The 19,945-nt window shown below is 56.1% G+C and overlaps 1 protein-coding gene across 5 annotated transcripts in view; it reads right to left on the bottom strand.

Annotated features, from left to right (window-relative positions):
* Nucleotides 1-19,945, bottom strand: part of ACTN4 (actinin alpha 4) — a 68,339-nt gene that overhangs the window by 18,082 nt on the left and 30,312 nt on the right. For 3 of the 5 annotated variants that reach the window (XM_032841910.1, XM_032841906.1, XM_032841904.1), the window contains exons 2-8: nucleotides 7,908-8,022; nucleotides 7,535-7,654; nucleotides 4,467-4,553; nucleotides 3,331-3,418; nucleotides 2,695-2,773; nucleotides 1,408-1,489; nucleotides 558-643 (exon numbers count right to left, since the gene is read on the bottom strand). In XM_032841910.1, coding sequence (XP_032697801.1) covers nucleotides 558-643; nucleotides 1,408-1,489; nucleotides 2,695-2,773; nucleotides 3,331-3,418; nucleotides 4,467-4,553; nucleotides 7,535-7,654; nucleotides 7,908-8,022 — 657 coding nt within the window. The remainder of the gene's footprint in view (nucleotides 1-557; nucleotides 644-1,407; nucleotides 1,490-2,694; nucleotides 2,774-3,330; nucleotides 3,419-4,466; nucleotides 4,554-7,534; nucleotides 7,655-7,907; nucleotides 8,023-19,945) is intronic. The other 2 variants (XM_032841905.1, XM_032841907.1) reach the window with 1 other exon arrangement.

Raw genomic sequence — 19,945 nt, 5'->3', positions numbered from 1 at the left:
TGAATAAGCCAAGCTCATTTTTGCCCCAGGACTTTTGCACCTTGCTCTACCATCTGCCTGGAAGACCATTCCTGTTGATCTTCATGTGGCAGCTCCTGCCCGTCATGGCAGGTGCCTGCGCAGGTCGGCCGGCAGAAGCCTCCTGCCGCGGCCCCCAGCTGAAGCAGCCCCCTGCATCTGTCTCCCACATTCCCCTATCCTGCCCCACATTCTCTACTGTGCTCAATACCACATGAGACGACCTAAGCTGAGGCCATGCCTGTCACCTCTCTCCCCCACTGACATGGCAGCTGCATGAGATCAGGGATCCTGTCTGACCCAGTCCCTACTGTATGCCCCATGCCTGGAACGGAGTCTGGCCCAGACCAGAAGCGAAACAGACACTGTGAGCAAAGACTACATGGGCAGTGCCGCTTGAAGTCGGGGTTGGGGGTGGCTTCCAGTCGGAGAGAGGCCACTGCCGTCTGCAAGAGAAACGAGGTGAGCGTGGGAGGCGAGAGGCAGCAGCGGCATTGGGCAGTGGCGGCGAGGTGGGCCTGCCTGGCCCTGCCCGGTACCTTCTGCGCTCCTGAAAAGGCATGGTAGAAGCTGGACACATAGGTCATTATGGCCTTCTCGTCGGGCCGGGCCGTGTTCACGATGTCTGTAAGTGAACGACAAGGGTTAAACTGCCCAAGTAGGGGCGGGGGGGAGGGCTGTTGCTCACTGGGCTCCAAACTCTCCCAAGGCCACAGGCATCCCAGGAGAAAGACCCTCAGAATGGATTCAGTGACCCCTGCTGACTCTAGCGGGCTTGTCCGCACCCTCAGCCCCTCCATCCCCTGTGGTCTCTAGAAAGGCTAAGGCTGTGGGAACTGGATTAGAATGAGGCCACTTCCTCTCTCTGAGAATGGCCTCAAGGGGCTGCTCGACAGTCAGCCGCAGGGGCCACCAGAGGCCAGAGCCATGGGTCCTGGCTGGGGGCGGCACGGCTGGGAAATGGAACAAAGCCGGAAAAGGAAAAAACAAACACTCCACTTTGATGGGCTCCGGACTCCGAGCCTGGGGCAAGCAGGGAAGGCAGCCATCTGGGTTGTCTGCAAGAGCCAGGCCTCCCTGGCCACCTGGCCTGCCCATCCCATGAGAGGAGCAGGACTCAGGCTGGGTACTGGCAGGACACTCCTGCCCCGTTTCAAGATGCGGCCCCCAGAACCTGTCCTCTTCAAGCTCCTCCTTTCCCAGCTTCCTCATCCCTCCCTGAGCCCGTCTGGTCTGCTCAGGCTGCTCCCGCTCTGGCTCCCGGGCAGGACCACAGTCCTCGGTTCGACCAGCTTCCTTCAGCCCGTCTCACTGGCACAGCCAGCTCTCTCAAGTTACCACAGACGTGCGCAGAACACGGTGGGGACAGAACAGAAGGGATGTGCTTACCCTCCGCATCCAACATCTTGGGGATGTCTAGATACTTCTCAGCCACTTCAAAGGCATTGTTCAGGTTGGTGACGGGATCATCCTGGGGAAAGAGGAAGAACTTGGTCAGGGGCAGGAGCAGAAGCACATGGGAACAAAGCTGGCCTGGAGGGGAGGCATTCTGGGAAGGGGCGGGACTAGAAAGGGTTCTTGAAGCAGTTCTCAGCCCCCTATGCTGCGGTGGGGAATGGAGCTGGGGACACCCAGATGGAATCCATTCCCACCCAAAGAAAGGCCTCTGGAAATCTTCGTGGGGCAAACTGTCAACGTGTTCTCCAGAGAAAACACAGGTGTGTTTTTTCTTACACTTTCCAGCTCTCTAGACCCCAGATTAAGACCTCTGTCCTGAAAACCTGGGAAGTGGGGTCCAGACCATGCACTGGGGGAGGGGTGATGGGGAGGGGGTAAACTGAGAGCTTCCAAGGTCCAGCCTTCCTGAAGCATCCCTTCGCAGTCTCCCCACTGTCCATAGAATTAAAAGACCCTCCCTCATGTGCCTTAATCCATGTCCAGCTAGAGCCCCATCCAATTACCCAGGGGGACTTGGAACAGACCAAGTGCAGGCTCGTGCCCACAGCCCCCCAAGTTGGGAATACTGCCCCCTGTGGCTCTAGGCTGCCCCCAAATCCGGGGGTCCTTCCTCGAGTCTGGGCCAGCGCAGGTGCGTTATCTATCCCCGACGCGCTGGGCCTGACCCCCTTGCCGCCCTCATTCAGCCCCAGCGCACGTGCACAGCCTTATGGACACGTTTGCTCTGGACACATTACCCTGCCTTCTCTGCTAGGGGAGCTCCTAGAGGCCAGGGCCTTGGTCTTACAGGATCCCAAGCTTTGCAGAGGCAAATCAGAAAGGACCCTACACAGGAAACACCTGCCGGTGGGGATGGTCTAGAACTCCTCACCCCTCTTCTCCATTAGACAGAGAGGAAATGCTTCCAGAGGCTAAATGTTAAGGGAGGGGAGCTAGAAGGCACGGTTGGCCAGGCCCTAAAATAACTGTGGGCAGTTGCAATGCCCATAAAGGGAAAAAGGGGACAGTCCCCAAGGGAAGCAAGGGCAGCAAGAATCAGCCATAGAGCCTGGGGTCTGGTGACAGCTGGCACACGGCTCCCCAAGCCTGGCCATCTGAGTGCAGAATCCAGCTGTGGACACCAGCAATGGACAGGCTTGGGGGAGCTGACCCAGGATCAGGCTCGACGTCAGACCCTGTGTAATCTCCGGCCACTGAGGGGAACAGCAAGAGGCAAACCTTTCTCAGCTTGTCATACTCGATCAGCTCTGGTCTGTGCCGGTGGATCAGTGCATTGAAGGCAAGACCGTCCTTCCAGCTGGGGATGGAAAGGGAAAGGTTGAAAGGAGGCCTCTCACCGTCATGCGAGCGCGAACAGCCCGGACACCCACAGGAAGGACTAATTCAAGTTTACTAGACAGCGTGTGTGTGCTGGGTACTGCATGGAGAGAGCAGAGCAGAGCAGCTGCAGGCGGGTGGCCTGTGGTAAAATCCTAGCTCTGTCAGCGCGACCCTGGGCAAGTCCCATTACTTCCTGCTCCTTGTTTCCACATCTATAAAATGGGGTAGTGATAGCACCTGTGCTCCACAGGGCCCTTGTGAGGATTAAAGGAGGGAATACATGTCAACAGACCAGCCACTGACGGGTGACAAGCACCTTACGAACAAGTGCTCACCTCTGGGACAACGTGACTGCCCTGAACGGGACAGCCTGCTACAGAGGGAGACGGCCCACCGTGGGACTTCGCTTGGGTGGCCCTGACCCTTGGGGGAGAACCAGGAAAAGGGTGCATGTGGGAGGACAGATCTCCATCTCCGGGGGAGGGGGACAGCAAGGGAAGGAGACGGGCTGGGACGCTGTGGCTGGGTGCTCACCTGATGTGGAAATTCTGCACGTTTACGTTCTTATAAGGGGCCGTCTTCCGCTGGCACCACAGAAGCAGCCCTTCCTTGGCGGAGGTCTCTGAGAAACACACGAGGACGGTGAGCACCGGCTCCAAACCCGACCTTCAGGACCCAGTCCCAGGGAATGGTACTTGGGACGTGAGCACAGAGGTCAGATGGACAGCAGCACAGCCAGGGACGAGAGCTGCTCCTGCTCCAGACTCCGCAGGCCTCTGCTGGTCCCAGGCATTGGTCTGCAGAGCCAGCCCTGAGTCGTCACCTGCCCAGGGTCCTCCCAGGAAGTGGCAGCGACAGGGCCGCCTGACACTGGGCCATGTTTCTGACCACAAGGCCTGTGCCTTTATCCGCCAACACAGTGCCCAATGAGCCCCGGCTGCTGGTCTCGGCCTCTCCTGAATGCAAAGACTCAGCAGGGGGTTAGGAGCACTGGGGTCTCCCAGATGCAGGGGTGGCTTCAGGGAAATGGGAGTTGGGGAGCCCAGGTCATCGGTTCCCCAAGGACAGACTGGGGGTTCTGGGGGCAGGGGACACGTCCATCCCAGTCACCGCTGTGGCCTACTGCACACATCCCCTCCATGGGCTGGCTGGGATGCCTTCTCTCATGCTGCGGCACACACAGGCATTGGGAGGGGAAGTGAAGCAGCGCCTTCCTGGACAGCCCGGCCTGGCCCCAGGGTCTTGGGAGGCAAAGGTCAGAGGATGGGGGTGTCAAGCAGACACGTGCAGAGTTCTGATGCACTAGCGCCAGGCCTGACTCCATCACTAGTTTACTTTGTGACTCAGATTCCTTGACTGTAAAATGGGGTCAATTGTGCCCATTTGATGAGGATCAGGTCAGGGTCCACTGAGACGGAGACCACAGGAGCCAAAGGGTTCTGGGTGGACAGCAGAGCTGGGCAGCTGCTGGGGCCCCCCCCACCTACAGCTGGGCCAGCATCTCACTAACCACTCTCGCACAGGGCCAGGCCCTGGGAAGGATGCTGGGAAACAGGGCAGAACCTCAAGCAGGAAGACAGAACCCCAACATTGTAATCTAACTCTCCCCAAGCTGGGCGGAAGCAGGGAGGGGAGGAAAGGCTGTACTCTGCTAGCATCCAGGCTCTCACCTTCCACAGAGATGTCCTGGATGGCGAACCTGAGGATGATGGTCCAGATCATTCCCAGGGTCATCTTTGCATTGCCGTCCACAATCTCTGCATGCAGGGAAGGGGGCCGAGGGTGAGAAGTTGTTAAAAGTGGAGGGGACTCCTCCTGGCTCTGTACAGAGATGAGCTCTGATTGTCCCACGGGAGCCACCCAGGCCTGTCCGCCACCCACACTGGGAGATGTGGCCTGAACGCCAGGATGCACTGTCCCAAAAGCCTTCTTCCGCTGCCTGGCACCTGCGGGCCTCTTCCCATCTGGCCAGCTCCAGCTTGCTCCTCGCTGGGGCTTATCCCAGGTGCGGGGCCGGCATTCCCAACCATCTGCCTGCACCTCCCTCCCGCCTTTGTGGCCACGTCCCCACTGGTGGGTGCACGCTGCACTCCTGTCTGCTGGCCATCTGTTATGTCCTTCCACCCGTCTGGGCCACTGTGGTCCCCCGAGCTGGACACACTGTTGCCCCTCCGTGCCCCGTGCGACCCAACCCCCACAGCAGCCAGGCGCTTGCCTGAAGAGCTACATTGGATTGTCCCGCTCACCTGCTCACAGGCCCACCACACCTAAACGAAGCCCACGCCCCCCAGTCCTCCTCACGAGCCCTGCAGGACCTGCCCGCCTCGGCACACTCTGGCTGGGTCCTTCTGGCAAGCCAGGTTTGTCCTTGCCGGAAGGACCTCACACCTTCTGTCTGCCCATGAAGTATGCCCCTTGACCCTTCCCTCAGATGGCCGTCGTTCCCATCCTATAAGCCTCTGCTGGCACCTCTCCGAGGTGGCTTCCCCGGGCACGGATCTGCAGGCGCCCACCTGGGGCCTCTCCCCTCGCACACTGACCACCATTTGTAACCACATGTCTGTTGTTTACTTGCTCGCGGCCTGCCTTCGTGAGCACTGCCCTATCCGGGGACCCGGAACCTGCCCTTGTGGAAGCTACGATGCTGCAGGACGGGGACAGCGGTGACAGAGGCGCAGCTGGTAAGCATGTGCTTCCTTAACCGAAACCCACGACTGTCTCCAACTCCCGGGAGTGAGAGATAAGGGCCTGCACCACACGCGTCAGCTTCGGGGGCTTAGAGAGCAGTCCTCTCTGTAACACTCAGGGCGCCACGTGTCCCAGGCTGGGTCAGAGAAGTGAGGGTGACCGGCCTCATCCCTGAGTCTGCTGACCAGATGGGCCACGGCAGTCCTCTGAATGCCTCTGCACCCCACCAGCCCCCCAGGATCTCAGCGCAGCAGGTGCAGGGAGAGACCCGACCGCTGGCCCTCGAGAATAGAAAGCTCTAGGATGGGCTGGATCTGGAGGAGGCAGAGTGCTCATGCAGAGAAGGGGGCCCAACCTTCCCCAAGGCACACTCGAGGCGGGGTGGGGCCCAAAGTGGTGGGTCGTGAGCCACCATGGAGACGGTCCCCACAGCCAAGCCTCGGGCTGAAGGCAGAGGGCAGAGCTTTCGGCTTCAGAGTGTCAGGGTAAGGAAACCTGCGTGGCCGGCTGGCTGGAGGCAGGGGAAGGACAGTGTCTGTAGGGCCCTTTCCCAGGGCTAAGAAGGCCAGACCTGGAAACCAGGCTGAGTCCTCCCAGCGCAGGGCAAGGGCAGCCATCCAGTCAGGAAATCTATACCGCGTTCCTCCCAAGTGCCAGGCACGTCAGGGCAGGAGCCGGCCACAGTCTGCAGAGGAGGCCGTGGCTCCCTTAGCCGGCCGGCTGCACAAGGAAGCTGGTCCTGGAGGGCTTAGGGAGATCCCGTGAGGGAGGGGAGACAGCTTCTCTTGTGTCACTTGCTCCAGCTGCTTCTTGGACCCATAGCTGTGCCCCGAGGAAGCTATGTTTCCGCTGCAGCCTGGACCGCATGGTGGGCAGGGCGATGGGGGCGGGGTGGGCGCCAGGCTCTCAGGTACTCTGGAGCCCTCGGGGCGCCTCCTGCGGGCTGCCTTTCAGCTTTGCCCCGGGCCAAGTGGTCACAGGGACTGCGAGTGAACCAAGCTGGGCACGAACAGACATTTTTAGATGGAGTTTTTCTTCAAATGAAAACTGATGAGTGCCACCGGGTCTGTCCTCTCAGCCCTTCTGTATTTACAGGCTAGCATTTGAGCAAAACACATGCAGCTGTGAGAAGCAGAAGGCTGGCATGGAGCCGGGGGGAAAGATCCATGTAAGGACAGAAAATCAGAGGGCCCAACTGATTTGGGGGGTTTTGATTTTTTTTTTTTAAACAAACACCAACCACCTCAACCATGGCATGTGATGCCTGGCACCCCTCCCGGAGAGGTCCCGGGAGGGGGCAGAGCCTTGGAACTCAGTACACACACTCTGGCCTAGAGTCTTGGCCAAACTTTCAGAGCCCTGTCATTAAAGGCAATTAGTTTTCTTTGTTTTTCTAAAAGCTGGGACAACATGGATGTCAGGGTGTAGGAAATCCTGCTCTAATGAGCGGAACTGTGAGCGGGAGCTGATGGGGACCTTCTGGGCTCCATCAGGCCTCGCCTCGTCTCCAAAAGGGCCTGTGAGTTCAAGACGAGCTGGCTGCGGGAGGGACAGCATGTCATTAGTGACCTCTGGACTTGCACCCCAGCCCAGAGCCCCGACACTGGGCCTCAAATGTCCTTCTCTTTTCTGCATTCCCTCCTGTCCACAGATACCAGGCAGGGCCAAAGGACAAAGGTGCTCGAGGCACAGACAGATGCTAGGTCACATGTCTGTCGGTGTCTCTCAGGCCCAGCACAAGGAGGGCGAGTGAGGGTATCCAGGGTCTAAGTCAAAGCCACTCCTCCCCTGCAGCAGGGGCCTGCCCTACATGCCTGAGGACGCCAGATTCCTGAGTCCCGGATGGATTGTTCTGCAGGTGGAGGGGGTGGGGGAAGTCGTGGGCTCAGTGATCCCACTGAGAGGGCGGGCACTGTGGTCACTGCTGGATATATTACTGGGGCTTTACACACCCCCAAGTGCTCTGTCACCCACACAAGTCTGTTCAGAACAAAGAGCTCCGGCCTCAGAGCCTACGGGCCAAGAACCGACCTGCCCCCACAAAGCTCACCTTCTGCCCCGATGGAGACCAGCTTGACCCCTTTGCTGGCGATGAAGTCCAGGGCTTTATTCACATTGTTGATTTTGTGCACTCTCATCTTGCCCCGCTCTGGCTTAGGTAACCGCTCTCCTGAGAGCCACACACCGAGAGAGGGGGAAGAAAGGGAAGCTTTAGTGACCCTACTACTCTCCAGAGCCCGCCGTCATGGTGCTCTGCCCCCTCCCCGCCCCATCCCAGGCCAGCGCCCAGACATGCTGCCATCACTCAGGCCTCATGATCCTCCTAGCAGGCACGGGACAGCTGGGGTAGTCTGTGTCCCCAGGACCTGCGACAGCACAGCTGTTCCAGGTCTGGGTTGTCCTGTGGTGGAAAGGGAACTCACCTGAAATGACCTCCAGAAGGAGCATAAGCTTGAGCCCGTCTCTAAAGTCCTCGTCGATGTTCTCGATCTGCGTGCCGGCCTTCCGCAAGTGGGAGTTGCACCAGGCTGTGAACGTCTGGGGAGCCAAGACAGAGAGGCATAGAGGGTCCATGAGGGTGTTGGGGCTTTCTAGCAAAAGGACTAGGCCACAGCCCTGACATGGGACCACAGTGGCCACCATATGAAGACCACAATGTGGCCTTCGTATGCACTATTTGTGTCTTTAAGTGACCTGGGCAAGTTGATCTGGGGAAACGGAAGCTCGGGGTAGTTAACAGACCCGCTGTGTTATCAGCGAGGGAGTAAGTGGCAGATTCTCTGAGCCCCGTGCAAGCCCAATTTGTTTTCCTGCAAGGCAGACACCCTCTATTCCCTAGGGAACATTCCACTTCCCATTCTTCCAAACCTTAAGGGGGCGTAACGAAGCTGGAAGTCAAGAGGGAGGCAGGCAGCCACTGCCCACCTGGGTTAGGCAGCCGTCTCTTAAGAAGTTTCTGTGAAACACAGGGCATGCGGATGCTGAAGGTGACGGGACACTTTCAGACAGAGAGGGCCACAAACAAGAACCCCAAATCCCCAACAGAGTATCTCCCACAGGGCCCCCGTCACTCAGCCCGCTGCCAGTTCGGCATGTCACCAGACATCAGCCCCCAGAAAGCATGTCACAGCACTTAAAGATGGACATGTCCAGACACCTTCTGGGGTAACTGAGCCTCCCACAACAGGGTCTGGGAACAATGCCACGCTTCTGTTTCTCACGGAGCCCCCATGCCCCGCCCTGCCCCCTCCCTCTGCACAGGCCAGGGTAGAGGTGGGCAGAGGGCCAGGAGCGCACAGAGCACACTCCAGGCCCAGGCCCAGGCAGAGGCCATGTGGGGAGCCAGGGGCTTCCAGGGAACCTCTGGCGGAGCACCATGTGTTTTGACAACTGTCACCACTCCTGCTCATTCAGAGACTCCACACAAGGCCCCTCCCAGACCAAGAAGCCGCCTAATTAACACGATGCACCACAGTGAGGATGGGCACACAGTTTCCTTCCAAACCCACGCCGGAACGGTGGGTGACTGTGGGTGGGCCAGCGCCCCCAAGCCCACCCTGTGTGGAGTTCTCCCTTCAGCTAAGGGTGCCCCGGCCTTGCTTCTATCTCTCCTGAGCAGGCAGATCCCCGCAAATCAGCCTGAAGTGCAGCTCCTTGGGGACACCCAGAGCGACTTGCTTGGCCCAACCGGATTCTGACTCGGATGTGCCCTCCTCTGTGCAGACCTCATCACGGCACCTTTCTCTCTGGGCTCTCACTCCAGGGCTGTCCTCTGCCTCCCTACATACTCAAGCTCCGGCCACCAAGCAGGTGCTCACTGAGGCACAGAAATGTGCCTTCCCACCCCATTTCCCAGCCCCCCCCCCCAAGCAACTCTCAATTCAGACAAACGAGGGCTAGGCTGCCGCTTCCGCGCCCAAGTGGACACACCATCCGACCCCTGTAATGCGTGCCTCCCCATCCGTAACGTGGCAATGAGGATGACACACAAGTAATGGTCAGTGTGAGGGTTTGCAGTGGTGATGCCCAGAGAGCACATGGCAGGTGCTCAATAAACAGCAGGTCCTTGGTCATCGAGGGGCGTCCCCACATCTCCTCCTTTCATGAAATCCAGCCACCTCTTCCACTGAGTGCCTCCTCCGTCCCCGCCTGCCCTGGCCGCCACACAACCCTGGGAAGCTCTCAGCCATGTTCTCCAGTCATTCTGGGTCCTACTGGATGCTGCCTGCACGTGCACGAGCTCCGAGAGGGGCAGGAGGGACGTCTCACATCCCATGTGCCATTATAATGCCTAAGCCATGCATGGCCGTGGTGGTGGCAGCAGGCTAGGCTGGGGCAGGAGGGGACCAGGAACGCCTGTCTTCTGCTTGTGCATGTTCCAAAAGATGCTGGTGAGTGGCAAAGCGACCAATCTCATCCCGAGGCTAAGGACCTAGGAGGGTGATTCCCAGAGGCTGACCCCCCGCCACCCCAGGGCTGTGGTGCTGCCAGGGCCAACATCTAGGCCCCTGGTCTGCACGCAGGGCCAGGAAGGCATCTAAACGGCAGCCGTCATCAACCCGGCCTGCCTGGGTTACGCCCACGCGCTCTCAAAGGGCACGGTCTGGGTTCGGACGCCAGCTCCCTAACCTACTTACACCTGTTTCCTTCCCTGTGATGGACTTACCAGAACCTGCCTCATGCAGCTGCATGGGATTAAACGGGGGAGATGCTTTAAAGCCCCCAGTACAGTGCCTGGCATAAGGCAGACAGACGCCAGGTGAACTGGCCGCTTCCCTCTCTGCAAAGGCCCTCCCCCCGCCCCAGGGTCTGGAGTGGAAACAGAAGGGCAGGAGGCCCCGCCCCTGAAGGCTGTGGGCAAATCTCGCCTCTCAGGTTCAGGCTATCCATCCTCACGAGGCCACTGCACCAACCGCCCTCCAGACGTGCCCCGCAGCCTGTGCCCAGCTCCTCTGGGGAAGCACACAAGAGCGCTGGGGCTTGGGGCTCGCACAGACCCGGGCCAAAAGCTTGCCTCTGGCAGCGAGGCAAGCTGCCAGCAGGCGAACCCTGGGTGGGCGGTGAGCCTTGGATTCTTCCGTGGTGAAACAGGTACAGTGACCTCTTAAATGAAGATTAAACAAAATAATTCAAGTAAATCACTTAGGACTGGGCCTGGCACCGATGAAGTAAGCACTCAGTGTTACACATATGTCAAAGAAAGATCTATCTTCAAATAAATGGTAACTAGGCACCGTGCGCTTCTGTCTCCCTAGCTGCAAGCAGGCACAGTCCTAAGCAGAACAGAGCAGGTGCCGGGAGAATCCGCGCTTGGCCGTCCAGGCGGCGAGAAGGAAGGACTCGCTCCCCGACGTGCCGCAGACAGAATAGAACCCCCGCCAACAGGCCTCCCGCCCTCCCTCTCCATGCCCTGCTTGGCTCCGTTTCCTCCTAGAAGACGAAGGGCACGTACTGACACCAGAGAGGCTCACGGACGGAGACAACAGGACCTCAGAAGGCCATCCGGAGGGAACAAGTCCACCCCAGACGGCCACCTCTTCACGCACTGACCGGTGAGTAGGAGCTGGAATTCGGATGGGACATTAAAAATTCAGGTTTTTTTCCTAGCTGGTTATGAGAATAACTCTCTACTTATACACTTCCTCTCCCTACCCAGTTTAGACTAAGATGTGTGGGGTGGATAGTGTTGGGGGGGTGGTTTCAATAGATAGAGGCCTTGGGCGCCCACCACACCACCCTCTGCAATGCACAGTTCTCAGAGCAGGAGCCTTAGAGCCCAACCGCCAACAGGTCCCAATGCCCCTCGATGCCCCAGGCCCATGAGGCTGGAACACGCCCATTCCCTCGACAAGCATTTGCTGGGAGTCGACCCTGGGCCAGGTCCTGGGCCGAGTATCCAGGCGTGAGCAACCGAGGACATAGCCTGCAAAATCACGGCGCGCCTGGTCCGAACAGGGAGAGGGTCTCGTGAATCAAGCAGTGACTCAACTACAGAAGCAACACCAGCAGGGGAAGTGGTGTGAGAGTTACAATGGGAGCGGACACTTCCAATGAGCTCCCGATGTACTGGGCACCATGTCACGTACTAACTTCTCTCATCTTCACAACTACCTGTGGGATAGCTGCCATCATTGCCCCATTTTACAGATGAGGAAATCGAGGGTCTGGGAGGTATCATGACTTGACCACCAACAGTCATGACCTAGACAGTTACTGAGCTGGGCCAGGTGCTTTGAGCTTCAGAGGCCCCATTCTGAGGTGTCAGGCCTGTGCCCTCTCCCCGCTGCCCCCAGAAAGGGAGCTAAAGAGTGTTCAACATCCTAGCTCCTGATCTAGTGGTAAGAACAGACACAGGGAAGAGGGGATTCTAGACTCTGATACACCTGAGAAAGAGTTAAGACAAAAATAAGGAAGGAATCTTTTCCAGATAATAGGAACAGCATGTGCAAAGGCCCTCTGGCAGGTTTGAGGGCAAAGAAGGGAGTGAGGCAGAGCACGCTGGGCCAGGAGGCCAGCACGGGCTACTCACAGGGCCTGGGGAAGGTCACACTGGCGCCGGCTGTGTGAGGACAGAGCTGAAGGGGGCGAGGGTCGATGCGTGAGGACCAGGAAGAAGAGAGTAAAGAGCCTCTGAGAGAGACTTACAGGAGGAAGGCGGACGAGTCATGGAGGTGGATGGAGATACCAACTGTCATGACTGAGAAAGGCAAGCTCAAGGCTTCCATTTTGTTGGGGAGTGGGGGTGTCCAGAGCTACCGGCAGGCACTCTGTGGGAGGAAGAAAACGCAAAGGCAACGAACTCAGCTGGGTTTTACTATTAAGGCCATTTTCAGGGTAAGCACGGACTCTGAACAGCGTCCATGACCCCATCCACTCAGTGCCTTCTCCTGGTCAACAAATCCCACCTTGGAATCCCCCTACTCAGTAGGGGCTCTGGGCAGGGGAGAAGCGAAGCAGGCAGTCTACATTCTGGTGGAGGGGGGTGGGCACGTTATCAGAAATTATGCAAGAACTGCTAATTACTAGTTCTCACTATGTCTACGGAGTAACTCTTTAAAACCTCCAGCCTCATGATCGTGTAAATTATCATCTCCAGTATACAGATAAGGAAATTGAGGCAGGCAGAGGCGCAGTGTCCTGCCCGAGGTCACAGAGCTTGTCCACACAAACTCAGGGCAGACCCTCACCCACTAAGTCTGAGTGGGATGCTTGGTACTGGCCTGGCAAAAGCAGGGCCAGCAGAATGGGGTCAAGAAGGCGCCCCACCCCAGCCCCGCCCCGGAGCTGGAGGGGAACTCAGAGAGTGAGGCAGGCAGAGCTGTGTCTCCACAAGCTTGCCTGCTTCCTAAAGGGCCAGCACAAGGCAGGCGAAACAACATTGGGGCTGGCCCTGTTGCTCCCGGCCTGTCCTTGCCATTCTGAGAAGGGAGCCTGCGCCCAACCCTTGACCTATCTAGGGAGGAAGGAAGGATGTGGACTTGTCTGTCTTTGAGAGGACACGTGAAAAAAACCACAGAGAAGAGGCTTAGAACTTGCCTCTGCACACGGGCAGCCTGTTCAAGATTCTTCTCAGGTTGTTAAAATAGCACAGGGTGCAAGTGGGGGAGAGGAAGGGGTGGAAGGAGAGAGAAAGCCGGGCCTGTTGGTTTCTCTGGGATCCAGTCACCACTCCCAGGGCTGTGGTGCACCGGGGAAGGCAGGCGGGCTTCAGAGGGGCCCCTGGGCTGTTTCTGCTTTGTCACTCCGTGTGTGGGGGCAGGAGGAGGGAGGAGGGCTAGCATGCAGGCCATAAAGTCCTTCCTGTGTCACAAGGACCCCTCCCAGTGGCCAGGATGTGGGGCTGCTGGGTGAATGAATGATGGATATTGTTCGGGAGATGACCTAAGCAGCCAGGAATGTGGCAGCGGGGGTGGGGGGGGGCTTTAATGAGCCATTCATTGATGACTCCCTCCCCCAACCCAAAGAGGTAAACCCTCTCTACTCTGGGGTAGTCAGTGAATAAGAACCAAACGTGAAAACATAGGGCAACCAAGTGGCGTTCCAGTGGGCACAGTGATAGTGAGTGCAAGAAAGGGTCCTGGTAGGATGCTGCCACCCCAGCTGGAAAAACTTTCCTTCCCTCTTTTTCTCAACGACTTCCTGTTACAAAACATGGCCATGGCACTGAAGGGGGTGGTGTGGAGGGAAATGTCAGTTGGAAGCTGGAATTCCACTAAACCCAGAATAAAGAGAAGCCTCTTGCAAAGTCAGTCTGGGCCTAGAAACAGGCTCAGCCAAGTCCCTTGGCCGGGGCAAGCACGCTGGCTTTGATGATGGGCCCTCGTTAGGAGGTCTCCCAGACCAGCGTTGAAAGCTGCGTGTTCCTACTCACAGCAGCTCACATGTGGATTCCACTGACTCCACGCCTCACAGAATTTTAGGGCCAACTCTGCTGTCTCATGCTGCACCCACTGCCTTTCACTGTGGACCCTCCCCACCCCATGAGTAGGACATCGCAGGCCAAGAGCCTGACCCCCAAGGACCAGATGCATCTTTTCCCCAGGTCCAGGCCTGACCCGAATGGGTCACACCAAACTCCCCCAGGGTACACAGAGGCAAGACAGGGCTCCCCGTGGTGCTGGGAGTTTTCAAACCTCATCTCTGCAATACCGTGTTGGGTCTGCTGCTCCGCTGGGGCACCGGCTGCCTTGAGGGAGGGGGCGCCATCCCACCTCCTGAACTCCCACCTTCCCTGCTGTGGCCTCTGATGCTGCCCATGGTTCCTGCTTCCACGGGTCCTCAGGAAGGGTGTCTGGGGCTTGGACACAAGGGAGGGACAGCTATTTATCCCAAGGACAGGCATCCACCGTTCTTATCGCCCATCTGCCTGGCTACTGCCACGCTCCAGACGAGCCCTGGCCCCAATGGGGCATCTTTTCAGGTCCTGAAAGCAGAAACTGCTCCCCTGACCCCCGGGTTCCATCACCAACTATAAAGGCCCTTTCAGGCCCCACCGGCTCAGCCTACTGGAATCTGGTCGCCAGTGGCCCAGGCAAGAAGGCGATCACCCCAGCAACAGCCTCAGGGACCATCCAGGGAGTCTGTGAGCCTCTGGAACAGACCCACTGCCTTTAGCAGAGCCGAAGGGGAGAGAAACTAGGGAGCGGGCTGAGAACAGAGAACGAACTGGCCGCCAGGTCACGGATGCAGCCCCACCAGCACGGGAAATCGAGGCGGGCGATTTGCAGCATGGGGGACACAATGAGCTGCCCGCCCAGAACCCAACTGCACAGCTAGCCAAGGGGAGAGTGGGCCTGCTGCGTGTCCTGCCCCATGACGACATAACCTAATTTGAAAGCAATTACAGGGAAATATGGAATGCTTCTTATGTCCTGGCCTGACGTTGCCTTATTCGGAGTTTTCTCAGCCTACATGAAAAAAGCTCTGACTTTCCAGCCGGAGGAGAGGTATAAATACTGGAGAACAGAGCTGTGAGCATTCCAAAGGTCCTGCGTGTCCACGCAGAGACCAGCTCTCCCCCATACCCCCTCCCTGGGAGCCACCGTTCCCGCCTTGGCCAGTCCCCCAGGGAAGCACATTCGTTGCTGCAAGAGACTGACTTTGCAGTATCGTCCCCACCTCGTGAGCACTGGTCTCTAACTTTCCTGTCACTCCTCACAGGGCTGGCTATCTCTCATCACCCCAGGTCTTCCCTGACCTTGACATCTGCACCTTGCAGTCACTTTACTGTTATGTCGTATTCGTTGTACTTGTTACTCTCAGAAATGATGTCGCCCATCCATAACCAGTCCCCCTCCCGAGTATACTGTCGTCTCCACGAGTCTGGTCTGCTGTAGGACTCCACGGCCTTGCATAGCTGGTGCTCAGTAAACCCCAGAATGAGCAGAATGGTCTGGGGGCTTCTCATGACCAGTCACTGATGACTTCATGGTTTCTGATCTCATTTTATACTGGTGAGAGTCCCCAGTTAGGGATAAAACCGCTTACTTTCAACAGTTCACAGAAATAAATCCCAGAGCTGTAGACACTCCTAAAGCCAGCCAGGGAAGACACTGCTCTTGGCCTCCTGCTCTGATGGAAGGGGACAGGAGCCCTCGGGAGCTCCCCTGGTGCGCTCAGGCCATCAGGGCTCCTGGGCTCCCGTGTGCGAGGGTTGGGCGGCAGTGGATGGAGAGGACAAAGTGACACAGTGGGGAGCAGGGGCTCTCGAATCTCACGCCTGGCTTCAAATGCTCACCTCGCCACTTACTGTGTGTGTGTGTGGCCTGAGAAAACAAGTGTCACCTCTCCCAGCTTCCGCTTCCTTCTTTGTAAAATGAGGATAATAGGCATGGTGTGAGCGTTCAACAGGGTGATGCCCACACAGCCTGTGGAGAGTGAGCGATCTGGGCTGTTCTATTCATTACTGCAGCCTTCCTGTTCCCAAAGGTGCCTCCTGCAGCATCGGCACCACAGCTGGGGAAGCCAGACACCACCCCCCCACCCAGGATCCACCACGCTGCTGGCCGTACTCCGGGGGCTGACACAATGCAATCTCCCCAAACTCCACTTGTCTTTGCCTCACCACCAAATGAGTAAAGGAACATAAGGACCAGACCCGCTTCTTCATGCTGCCAGAGACCCTTTAAGCCCAGAGGTCCTGGACCCTGCCTGTACATTAGAATTACCCTTGAGCTCTTCTGGTTTTTCCTTTCAATTTTTAAGACAATAAATACTGTTTTACGCCACTAAGCTTTGAGGCAACTTGCTAGCCAGCAGTAGAGGCCCTAATGCAACATGGAGGCAGAGATGCTGGATCACGGGCGGGCATGTGTTTTCTGAATCAGGTGCAGGTTGGAGAACCCATTCTTTTTTGTTGTTATAATTCCCATACCATAGAACTCACCCTTTTAAAGCATAAAAATTGGTGAGTTTTAGTTTATTCATGAGGCTGTACAGTTATCACCGCTATCTAACCCAGAACACTTTCATCCTGATGAGCACGCCCGCCCCCAGCTCCTGGCAACCACTAGTCTACTGTCTCCGTGCATCTGCCTTTCCAGGGACATTTCCTATCAATGGAATCACACAGTATGTGGCTTCGGTCTGGCTTCTTTCACTCAGTGTGTGCTCAAGGTTCACCTGCACGGGGGCAGGTGTGCTACGTTACTTCCCGAGTAAGCTTCCAGCGCATGCATGTAGCATGTTTTGTTTATTCATTCCTTTGCAAGCCGATGGGACGTCTGGCGCATTCCCACCTGTGCTATGGTGAATGAGGCTGCTACGGACATTCACGTGCAAGTTTTTGCGTGAATGTGTGTTTCCAGTTCCCCTGGGTGTACACCTAAAGGTATAAGCGCTGGTGCATACAGCAACTCTCTTCAATCATTGGAGAACTACCAGACGGTCTTCCAAAGAGGCTTCGCCACTTTACGTTCCCATCAGCCACACAGGAGGGCTCCGACTTCTCCACGACCTGACCAACACTCACTATCAGACTTTTCTGATTACAGTCATCCTGGCGCGGTGTCTCACTGTGGTTTTAACCTGCATTTCCCTCATGACTGATGATACCAGGCATCTTTTCATGCACTTATTGACTATTTGTAGTAACCTCTTCGGAAAATGTTTCTAGTCCTTCGCCCATTTTTTAAATGGTTGTCTTTTCCCTGTTGTGCTATAGGAATTCTCTATATAGTCTGGACACTAGACCCTTATCAGATACATGATTTGCAAATATTCTCTCCCATTCTCAGGGCTGTCTTTTTACTTTCACTTTCTGAACTATTCTTTGAAGCAAAAGAAAGTTTTTAATTTTCAATAAGTCTAAGATAACTATTTTTCTTTGGTTGAGTGTGTTTTTGGTATCCTAATAAACCACTGCCTAATCCAAAGTCACGAAGCCTTACGCCAATGTTTTCTTACAACTTTTACAGTCTTAGTTCTTACATTTAGGTCTTAGATCCAGTTGGGAGTTATTTTGTATATGGTGTGAGGGAGGGGTGCAATTCCATTATTTGCATGTGCATATCCAATCGTCTCAGCACCATTTATTGGAACAACGTCACTTTCCCTGTTGGGTAGGTCTTTTGCCCTTGCTGGAAATCAAGTGACAATAAATATATGGGACCTGGGAGTTTCATAAAAATGCTTGAACTTCACCCCGGGTCAGATGAATCAGTCCCTGTAGATGGGTCCTAAATAGTGAAACTAAGGAAGCTTACCAAGTAAGTGTAACATGTTGCCAGGCTGAGAACCACCACACTAACTCCTCTGCTCTACAAGTGAGGAAACGGAGGCCCACAGAGAACTACGGAACCCCCTGCATCTGTCAGACTGAACATGACCCTGGGGCTAAAAGAAACCCCCCAGAGAAGTGGGGTTGGCAGCCCAGGGTAGGGAGGTCCCCCGGTCTGAGCTTGTCTCTGTTCTTAAATGGACCTTTTCTGGAGCTATCCCCCACACACGGAAAACCAACCAACCAACCAACCAACCCAAAGCTACTGAGATTACACGAAAGAAATGGGTCCTCCCCAAGGGGAAAGAGGCTGCTCTCCTCACACAGAAATGCGCATGGAGATAAGGGTCTGAACTAAAGGCAGGTGGGGCCCACAGGGTAGAGGTAGAAGGCAGCACTCAGCTCTCAAAAGAAAGCTTTTCAGCAGGAAAAGGAGATGGGTGAGGCCTACCTGGAATGGCTACCTTTAAAAGAAAAAACTTCCACTCCCAAAAGGCTGTTTTTAAATTAGGGCAGCAGCAGAGACTGGGGACATGCCCTCCACCTCCTCTGGCCCGATCTGGCATTTTGCTGTGAAACGATCAGGCACAGAGGCCCTTCACCTGGAGAGCATGGAGTCCGAGCTACAAAAACCCCATTTACTTTCAGTGGCTTACAGCTCAGCTCAGGTTTCAGAGTAGGAAGGGAGATTAAAGATTGTCTGGTTTAAACTTTGATCTTTCAAAAAGACAGCCAAGTGAGCCAATTTTGGCCTGAGAGTATGTGGCTTGGAATCCTAACAGGTGCCTAAGAAAATCAGCCTGTCGATTTTACATTTCAGCATGAACAAAGCTGCCCATGGACTTGCTTTCTAAATAACAGGCAGTTGGGATTTAGGGAGAAGTCAGAGGGGGAACTGAGAAGACTCCAGGCTACTGCTGCTCTCAGCCAGCAAAGCCCATCCCAGAAACACCCCAACAGAATGGAGAAGGGAAAAGGCAGGGGTACCTGGAGGCAGGGCAAACACCACCATTTTGCCCTCTGTTCACCGACTAGCAGATGGCCTGCTTCCTGCTGGAACTGACATGGTCACAAACTGGGCTGTGGTGGCAGGAGCACATTTATGCTGGGCCTACAAGTGATTTCTAACTGGTGTAGGTTTTGCTTTTGACAACTTTCCCTTTTTCTTGTTTTGGGGCATTCTGATTAAATGGTCACCGATTAGGCCCGAAGCCTTCTGCTCCAGTGAAAGCAGGGAGGGGTGTCTGGGGGTGGTTGGCATGGCTAGGGCAGAACTGGGTTGGCCTGGAAATCTGTGCTCTTGTCAAGGAGGGGTGGGGGGGCTGGAGCCCCGGGCAGCACGCACAGACACACACTTGTTTCATCCGTGCTCTGTCCCACTGGCTTCCCACTCACAGAGCCTGGGTGGGAATAAGACGATCCCTTCGAGAAGCAGGGTGAGTCAGGAGGCCAAGAGAATATAGGGCATTTATCTGTGTGATCAACTCCTCTCATCTCTGAGTGGCCCAGAACTGGCAGGGCGCCCACAGAGGTGCTGGGTCCCCATCAGCCTGCCCACCCTCTGCTGAGCATCCACTCCACTCTGGGCAACTCCTCTCGGCAGCTGGGACCAAGCAAGGCCTCAGTGAAAACTGGATGAGGGACTGAATGAATCCATCGTCAATCGGGGAGGTGCCTCAGACCCGAAATTCCTGGCTTAGAATTTGGAGCTTGCCAAGAGGTAAATGGCGGTGTTCAAAGTTACCCATTCTTGCCCTGAGCCTCGTGTAAGCAGGCTCTGGGTCTACTTCCTGGCACTATGATGGTGGGGGATGGGGAGCACAACTTCTGTGGGTGAAGAAATTGTTCTCCACGTGGGGGTCTCTTTTTTTTTTTTTTTTTTTACCATATTTACTCCATCTCAGACCCCTTGAACATACAAGATGGACAGTATCAACAGCATCTTGAAAGGATTTTTTTTTTAAAGAAAAACCAAAATAAGGTTCTATAGCCAAAGCGTAATTACAGGATTGGGAGGAACCAGTCCAGAGACTGAAACCTCTGACTCATAATTGCTCCATTAAAAATGGTGAAACCGTTTGCCCTGGCAGAGTGACAGGGTTAGACTCTCACTGGGGCTCACCCCACCTACAGGCCCTTCCTGGGGCTGGTACTGAGGCCTGGCCAAACCACAGAACAGTCACAAGGGGCGACTGTCTCCAGGAGCGGTGTGATGTCAGAGGAGGAGGGGGAGGCCCCCACCGC

This window comes from Lontra canadensis, unplaced genomic scaffold, assembly GCF_010015895.1.
Source record: "Lontra canadensis isolate GAN:19392208 unplaced genomic scaffold, GSC_riverotter_1.0 scaffold125, whole genome shotgun sequence".
In the NCBI taxonomy this organism is placed as follows: domain Eukaryota; kingdom Metazoa; phylum Chordata; class Mammalia; order Carnivora; family Mustelidae; genus Lontra; species Lontra canadensis.
The sequence above is the reverse complement of the archived record's forward strand: the minus strand, read 5'-3'. Positions and strand labels throughout refer to the sequence as shown.